Source organism: Benincasa hispida, chromosome 7 (assembly GCF_027475165.1).
Source record: "Benincasa hispida cultivar pf3 chromosome 7, pf3_genome.v1.1, whole genome shotgun sequence".
In the NCBI taxonomy this organism is placed as follows: Eukaryota; Viridiplantae; Streptophyta; class Magnoliopsida; order Cucurbitales; family Cucurbitaceae; genus Benincasa; species Benincasa hispida.
The window spans coordinates 32,406,752-32,416,430 of record NC_143484.1 but is presented as its reverse complement, the minus strand read 5'-3'; the positions used below and the strand labels follow the sequence as shown (position 1 = coordinate 32,416,430).

Below are 9,679 nucleotides of genomic sequence, written 5' to 3'. Positions count from 1 at the left end.
TATTTGTTCATATCCTTCTATAAAGAAATCACAATCTGAGATTTACTATATGTGAAGATTGAGTAGAAACTCCTGAAAAGATTTCAAAGATAATAAAATTTCTGAAGAAATAAATTGAGATTATAAATTTTACCTTAGCTTGCAAATAAAGCATAGAGCAAGTGTAATTGCATCAATTTATACATTAACGATCTTTCGTGGATTATATACATCTTTGAATACTCATATGATGGTTCATTCACTCGATGTGAAAATGATATATCATCTGATCTCAGAAAGAAGATGAATAATGTTAGGTCCTGAATAACCATAAATTTTGAGAAATAAGTGCACTTATATAGCTTGACGTTTATACACTACACTTCGTAGTATTTTTCAATAGTTTTGTTACATATATGATATTCCTCGAAAAGAAGAATATTGGAGTAGAGTTAAACATATGATGCAGATTAGTTATCTAACCCATATAAGTTAGATCTTAAACAGGTTACTTGGTACATGGAGAAGAATTTTTATATCATGACGATTAGTGAAACATACCATAATGGCTACTTCCTCAAATCATGTTGAAATTCTTGTAATTCATGAGGCTAGTTAAGAATGGGTATTGCTAACACTACAAGAAATCTGACTTCTCCCAACATCACATTTCGTCAGGAAAGTGTGGAAAATTCGTCGGCAGACCTCTCCCGACGCATAAACGGTCGTCGGGAGTTTGGTCGGGAGAAATTCGTCGGGAAAGGATCTCCCAACGCACTGTAGTGCGTCAGAAATTCCTCCATAACTCCCGATGCCACGTAGGCATCGGGAGTTCCCTCAACTCCCGACGCCACGTAAGCATTGGGAGTTCCCTTTAACTCTTGAGGCCACATAGGTGTCCGGAGTTCCACCATAACTCCTGACGCCGTTTTAGAGTGCGTCGGGGGATCCTAGATGTATCATTTGTAATATATCGTTTGTAATTTTTTAAAATTTGATCTGAAAACCTGTAAAACATATTATACCAAATAAAGATTCACATAAACGAAAATGAATTCCATTTTATAACAAGTAAAAAATTACAATATCCAAACGAAGTTGATAAACATTCATATCAAAAATACATAAAAGAAGTAAAATCAAAACAACATCTAGAACACTTCTCGAACACATCATCTTCAACAATTGTCCCAGCTCTTCTCCGAACAACATTCTATAATAAAACAAAAACATTGAAATGTTATATTGATAAACATCCACAACACGTTCAAACTCCAATACGGGTGGTAATGAACATCAAAACGAGTAAACAATGATGACCAACACACATAAAACTAAAATTTGTCCCCGAAACGGTTTGAGGAATGAATATATGAAACTGGGTGTAACTTAGACTGCAACTAACTATTGCTCTTTGCATTAATAATTTACATTTAAAAGAAAAATAGAGAGGATCATCCTAATAAAACAACACTACTTTCTCCATATTTTGCTTCTAATCAAAACAACAAAGACAATAAATGACAAAGTTGTTTCTTCTTTCTTTGACAACAAATAGAGTTTTTTAGATACCAAATAAACCAAATGGAGAGAATAAGAGTAAGAAAGTGAGCAAAAAAAAGTGAGAAAAAAACAATTAAAACAATATGTGACGCCAACAAAAATTTAAAAAGCTAATCAAATTACATTAAAAAAAATGGTCATCCATACAAAAATTTTATAAATCAACTTTTGATCATCCTTACAAAAATCTCATAAAACAATATGTAATTTTAATTTTAGATGTATATGTGTGTGGTATATGGCATCATTATCATCATCATTGATCAAACCATTTTGTCAATTTGTTAAAAGTTTTTCAAATATTTGAGAGAGAGAAAAAATGAATGTGGCTGAAATAAGGGGCGTATGAAAGTCTAAACTTTAAAGAATAGTATAAGAGAGAGCAAGAGGCAAGGAGGGAGCAAGAGGCAGGGAGAGAGCGAGATTCATGGAGAGAACAAGATTTAGGGAGAGGGCGAGATTCAGGGAGAGAGTGAGATTCATGGACTGTGATTAGGCTTTTGAAAAATCAAGGTATGGTGGGATGCTTATCTAATTTGTATGAGAGTGTTGAAGCTTTAAATGGCACATATTTACAACCAAATCAGAGCAAAGACACCCTTTTGAAGCCTAAAGTTTCATTGTCTGACTCTACCTTGCTTTTGCCTAATATTGAATCTTCAGCTGATCAAATGAAGTTTTACATGTGCTCTTATAGATGTGACTATAAAGTTTCTAGTAATCCTAAATATCTTTGTCCGAGTTGTTCGTATGTTATGAACCAAGTCTGTGAATTTGTGAATCCACAAAATAGTGCAACTACACAGGCAAAAAGAAATCTGGGAGGAGGGTTTGTGAAGGATGTGGTTACTTACATGGTGATGGATGATTTGACTGTGAAACCAATGTCCACCATTTTTAGTATGTCCTGAATAAGTTTATATCAAAGAAGTTGGTGCTTTAGTGGAGAAAATCATTACTTTGGATGTTAATCAGGGTGTGAAGCTGTTGAGGGCATCTTTGTAATCCAAGACTGTTCTTACAAATGTCTAAACTTTAAAGAATATATAGAAGAGGGCGAGATTCAGGGAGAGAGTAAGATTCATGGAGAGAGCGAAATTCATGGAGAGAGCGAGATTCATGGACTTTGATTAGGCTTTTGAAAAATCAAGGCATGGTGGGATGCTTATCTAATTTGTATGAGAGTGTTGAAGCTTTAAATGACACATATTTACAACCAAATCAAAGCAAAGACACCATTTTGAAGCCTAAAGTTTCATTGTCTAGCTCTACCTTGCTTTTGCCTAATATGGAATCTTCAGCTGATCAAATGAAGTTATATATGTGCTCTTATAGATGTGACTATAAAGTTTCTAGTAATCCTAAATATAGGGAGAGAGCGAGATACAGTTGAATAAAATGTCAAAAAAAGAGGCAAGGAGAGAGCCAACAAAAAACACATCAAAATCCAATGCCAACAATTCTTTAATTATCATAAAGCTACTTAAGACATAACTAAACTTTGCTACCATAACTGCAGGATAGCAACATATTAGACAATTAAATAATGTAGTAATCATACCTAATTTGATGGGTCTCCTCTATGTGATCATACCATGTCTTCAATCATCTTTTTCTTTTCTTCCATTTGTCTTGCATGATCCTCTTGCATTCTTTTCTGAACGTCTTCAAGTTCCTTAATCCTCGACTGAGACTGTTGGAAATTGACTCTCAATTAATCCATTCCCGCCTCTGTTCCTTGAGTAGATGAAGAAAAGTTTAGCGTATTTATTTGTTGTAATATCTCTTCTCCATTCATCACGACTGGTGGAGGTCTATGTTCAACTTTTCCATCATGTTGTCTACTTTCGACGTCAACTATGATTCTCCGGAAGATAACGTCGATGTCCCATAAATGATATTTTCTCTTTTATCTTGAAGGATGAGTTATCTTCTTTGCATATTGGACATGTTTGATAACCTTTTGTACTCCACCCAGATAAGTCACCGTACGTAGGGAAGTCATTAATCGTCCATAATAAGGTAGCATATAGTTGAAAAACTCACCAACAACAGAATCATAAGTTCGCACACCAATTGTCCACAACTCTTTCAACTTTTCAATCAACGATTGCAAGTAAACATCAATTTCCTTTCCATGAGATTTTGGACCAGGTATGAGCAAAGACATGAAGAAGTTTGTTTCCTTCATGCATTTCCAAGGGGGCAAATTATAAGGAATTATCACCACAGGCCACATATTATAAGAAATGCTCATATTTCCAAACGGATAGAAGCCATCTGAAGCTAATCCTAAACGAACATGTCGAGGATCTAAAGCGAAATGAGGGAATTCACGATCAAAATGTTTCCACCCCTCTGCATCAGCTGCATGTTGCAATACATCATCCGTTTCAACTCGCTTATCTTTATGTCATCTCATGTCAAAAGCGCCTTCTGTTGATGCAAACAATCATTTTAATCTCGGTATCAATGGAAAATGACGCAATACCTTATGTGGTATTTTTTTACCCTTGCCATCATTAACTTTTTACTGAGACTCACCACGAACAGGGCATTGTTGCAAATCTGCAAACTCTTTCCAATACAATACACAATCATATTTGCATGCATGAATAGACTCATAACCTAGGCCTAAATCACGCAATTTTCGCTTGGCTTCATAAAAGGAAGTAGGTATAGAGGTGCCAGCTGGAAATGCTGCTTTTAACGATTCCAGCAACATGTCAAACGATTTGTTACTTCAGCCGTTCAGAACTTTGATACGCATCAACTTCACTAAAAAGTTAATGGACAAAAATTGCGAACACCCAGGGTATAATTCATTACGTGCTTCGGTCATTAAATCCTCGAATAAGTTAGTGGTATCTCTTTCTTGACCATTAAAGGACATTTCATTATTCTCAATACTTCCTTCATTTTCATTTTCGTTTTCAATTGGAATTTGTAAATCGTTTATAAGATTCAACATCTCATTTTCTTCGACAGCATTACTCTATATACTATCTACTTCAACATCCTGTATTGAATGACTTGTATGACTTCTAGATAAGTTTACTGGCTCTCCATGATATACCCATTCACAATATGAGGGAGATATTCCATATGCTAATAGATGTCATTCCACAATATCTATCTTTTCCCAAATTGAATTCATACAATTCTTGCATAGACATCTTATTCGTCCGGAATCATTAACATGAAACCTTGCCATATCTAAGAACTGCGATACTCCTTCTCTATACGCCACTGATAACTTATTCCTTAGTTTAATCTATTCTTTATTCATCTTTAAAAATAAATATTTTTTGACCAACTTGTAATCCAAAACAATAACCTGGATTAGAGGACAAAGTACAAAGTATTATTAAGCATTGAGTTCCATAATTTTCATTTCTTAGGGAAAAATAAACACATAGGTCCATAAACCGCTTAAATTATCTTAACAACTTTCAAATATTTTATTTAGTACGTCTCCAAGCTTTCAATTTTGTGTCTAATATAGACCTTTCATCTATTCAACATCTTCTAAAATTTACAAGCCTATTGGACACAAAATTTAAAGTTCAATTTTCTATTGGACACAAAATTTAGTTTTATGTCTAGTAGATTCTTTAAACTTTTTTAAAATATTAAATGCGTTAAGTACCAAATTGGAGGTTTAAAGATTTATTTTATGTTTTTTAGATTAATATAGGCCTTTCATTTATTCAACATCTTCGAAATGTTAAAAATTTCAGATAAGATTTCAATGGCATGATTTGTACAACAATTTCAGAAAATTAACAAAAGCGAATACAATATTTAACACATTTTAATGGGCATTTCACATATGATTTAAATAAATATACAAGATAAAATAAAATGAGAAAATTACCGGCGAGGAGACGACGGCGGCGACGGGCAGTTAATTGCAGTGGCAACGGCGACAGCGGAAAAAATTGATGGAAGAAAAGGGAGAAATGGAAGAAAAATTTGATTAAAAAAATGGAAGAAAAGTTGGATGGGAAAAATGGAGAAAATGGGAGTTAAAGTATAAAATGATGAGAAAATGAGGAGAGGGAGGAAGAATGGTGAAGAAAAAGGAGGAAAATGGGAAAAAGAGGGAAAATTTTGGATGCGTCGGGAACTCCCGACGAACCTTTACGGTGTCGGGAAGTTTTCGGAGAACTCCCGACGGTCCTTTACTTCGTCGGGAGAGACCGTCTCTCCTGACAACCTAACTCCCGACGCATTAAAACGGCGTCGGGAGTTCCCGTTTTTTTTATAGTGTAAGATCAACGACTCAACATATTCGTGGAACATGTGGTTTGTCTTCTAATAGAAATTTTCCACTAACGATATTATATGAAGACAACACAACATGTATATCCCAAATCAAATGAGGATATATTAAAGGAGATAGAACAAAGCATATTTCACTAAAGCTCTTCTACACTCATGATCTTGAAGAAAATAGTGACGTCACTATATAACAAATTTGTTCGAAAGATAACTTAGCAAACATATTATAAAATCATTACCAACTGCAACCTTTGAGAAATTGGTGCACAATATTGGAATGCAGTGACTCAGAGATCTCAAGTGATATTTCCATGATGGAGAGTAAATATACTGTATTCTTTTTAAGAGTTTTAGATTATATGAAATATGTAATATTTTTCCTTCACTAGCATTTTTCCCCCAAAGGGTTTTTTCTAGTAAGATTTTAACGAGGTATATTTCATATATATAATGGGCATCTAAAGGGGAGTATTATAAATACTATGATAATAGATGTCCATGAGATGCTTATGCTTAACTGTCAATTGATCATGTGTCATGCCCTCATTTCCCAAAATGTTGTTCATGTGTCTCAACATTACACATTATTAATGTCCATATAATCCACCTCCTACTTACAAAATTATCTATAAATAGTGGCATTTCGTATGTTTTCCAATACACTCATTGGATAAAATCCAAAAATATTCGAGAAAGTTGAGAAATCCATTTTTTTATTTTATTTACTTTTGTTATTTATTTATTTCATATATTTATATATTATATTTAATTTATTTTAATATTTATTTATTTTATTATTATATTATATTATATTTTATTGGTATCCGTGTTCCCAGTGTACTCTTCAAATTAACAACCGAAAGAGATTTGTTTGTCCATGGCAGTTGAATGCAGCTTCATAAACTATGATAACATATACATTTAACATAAAATTTTCATCTCAATATCATTAACAATAAATAGAAGAAGTAATGATTTTTAGACTTTATGGGCTATGATAACGTAGTGTATAAACATGAAATTACATCTAAAAAGAAATTGGTAATAGAGGAGTAACTTATATTGGATTTTGACAAAATATTAACAGTACAGTTGTTCCACGTGAAAAAGATTAAGGAGTGATGAGCTCCAAATATTGTAAAAGTAGTTTATTGTTTTAGTTTTTCAAATCATCTCAATTTGAATCCTTTAAGCATTAGGACCGAGAAGAGATTTTTATGTGATTGTAACAATTTTTCACATACTGGAAATTTTTTTATTCGTGATTTTTTATCTGGTTTGGAGTCTTCATACGTTAATTATTGTGTTTCTAATTTTATTATTTTCTTTTAATTTCTCTATAATTTTTCTTCTTATTTATGTATTGATAGCAGTGGCAAATTTTTTCCAATACTATATAGATAACGTTAACCCTCACATTGTTGGTTTGATTTTTAGATTAGAGAATTTTATATTTATTATTCTTTTTTTGGTATAATAGACGGTATGGAGATTCGAACCGGTTGAGTTGCTGATGCATATGATTATACAAGTTGAATTATGCTGGGTTTGGCAATTATATGTTTATTTAGTAATACTTGAGTGCAGGTTCTCTCTTACATTTGTGCTACATTTTCGGGACCTTGTTGACTAAGTTTTCCATTGTTACATACAAAAAATCTATTGCATATGTTCTTTCTATTCTTTTTCGTTTTAGCAAAGGCAAAATTTGGACAACAAATATATAATAAACTGCAATCAAACTTCGTCCATTATGTTTATCAATTATAGTATCATCATTATCAAAGAGAATTCAATCACCCATCTCAACACAAATCTGTCAACATTTCATTTCATACAAAAGATGCCATAATCGTTATCCCAAGGAAAAAAAAATGGAAAATAGTTGCAATAATATAATAAGAGCTTTTGCGTAGAGAAATATTTAAAATTAAAACGTTGCTCAGATTTGAAATTTGGGAATTTGGGGTTTCTGTTCTTTGTATTAACGATGATTATGATGAATAATGTTCACTTGGACTTGAAGGGAATGGCTCTGATGACCACTTGATGGTATAAAGCTGCCAATGCTGCTCCGATGAACGGTCCAACCCAGAATATCCACTGCCAAAAATACACAAATTCTAATTTCAGATTCATTCAAAATATAATTGGCTTCACATTTATTAATATAATTCAGAAACTGACGTGATCGTCCCAGGCTTTGTCCTGGTTGAAGATGATGGCGGCTCCCAAACTCCGGGCTGGGTTGATGCCGGTGCCGGTGATCGGAATTGTGGCCAAGTGGACTAAGAACACTGCAAACCCAATTGGTAGCGGCGCCAAAATCTGTTCAAAATATCATTTCGTTTTAGTTCTTATAAAAACTTAAGTACATACTTTATCAGAAACGGAGTAAGTGTTACTTTTACTCACCGGAACATGCGAGTCTCTGGCGCTGCGTTTGGCGTCGGTGGCGGAGAAGACGGTGTAAACAAGGATGAAAGTACCGACGATCTCAGCGCCAAGCCCATCCCCTTTGGTGTAGCCCTCATTCACAACGTTAGCTCCACCGCCGAGCCTTTCGTAGGGCTTGGGTTGGAACCCCTTCACCACGCCGGCGCCGCAGATGGCACCAAGGCACTGCATCACCATGTAGAAGATCGCCCTGGTCAACGACAATTTCCTCGCCAGAAACAGCCCAAAAGTCACCGCCGGGTTAATGTGGCCACCGGAGATTCCAGCAGTACAGTAAACCAGAGCAAAAATCATACCCCCGAAAGCCCAAGCGATCCCCTGAATCCCGACGGTCTTACAGGTATTCCCAGTGGCTTCCTTCGACCGTACGACACCCATGACGGTCAAAACAGTGATGTAAAGGAAGAGGAAAGTGGCGAAAAACTCGGCAATTCCGGTTCTGTAAAAGGACCATGAAGTGAGCTCCTCTGGCTCGAACAGAGGTGCCGGTGGTGGCTCGTTGTAGTCCTTGGCGTCGTCTTGGCTCTGCGCCGCTGTTCCAATCGGCTGCCTTTCGTTGAACCGGTTGGCTCCCAATCGGACATCTTCCTCCTTTGCCTCCATTACTATTGGGATGAATTACTCTGTGTTTGTTGTATGATTGAAGAATGAAGAAGATGAATAGAGAGTGGCGAGTGTGGGGCTTATAAATACTCATAAAGGGTTTAAAATATTATTTATTATTAAATATGAGGATTTTAGCTTTATAAAATGTGGGAGGTTAAAAATGAAATAATGGTGGGGCCGAAGTCGGTTTGGGCGGGGATACGTGATTGGTCCACGTGGCAGAAATTTGACAACGAGGATTTGATTTGACAGAATAAGACTGAGGTGTCTTCTCGTATGGAGAATGCGGCTTTCCGGTGACCGACCGTTTGATGGTGGGGACGGAGGAGGTGCAACAAATTCAAATACCTCATGTGTGATTGTGATGGTATTCATAGTATTAATTTACTATCCACATCACCATATTTTTATTTATCTTTTACACATTTTTATTGATTGGATATCGATATAAATGTATGAATCGATTTTTGCATTAAATCATATTAAATTTTATCCAACATAAAAAAGTAAGTAATAAAATGTAATTGATGTAAATATAATATAAATAATAGACATGTTAAATTTATTTAAAAATCATAAAAATATATCAATTGATTTAAATTTATTTTTCAAATTATTTGTTTTTATAATTTTTTTGAAAAATATCAATCATAGTCAATAAAAAATTTAATTTTTTTAAAAACCATAAAAAGTATATCAATTGATTTAAATTTATATTTTTTAAATGATTTGTTTTTGTAATTTTTTTTGAAAAATATCAATTATTGTCAATATTTTATAGATATTTTCA

At 34.2% G+C, this 9,679-nt stretch overlaps 1 protein-coding gene across 1 annotated transcript; it reads right to left on the bottom strand.

Moving 5' to 3' along the window:
- Positions 1–7,548: 7,548 nt before the first annotated feature.
- On the bottom strand, positions 7,549–9,013 carry LOC120080811 (aquaporin PIP1-2-like). Its single transcript, XM_039035454.2, has 3 exons — positions 8,242–9,013; positions 8,014–8,154; positions 7,549–7,929 (listed from the first exon to the last, which is right to left on the bottom strand). The coding sequence occupies exons 1-3, from the start codon at positions 8,884–8,886 to the stop codon at positions 7,837–7,839; spliced, it is 879 nt and encodes a 292-aa protein (XP_038891382.2). The 5' UTR covers positions 8,887–9,013; the 3' UTR covers positions 7,549–7,836.
- Positions 9,014–9,679: the final 666 nt, after the last annotated feature.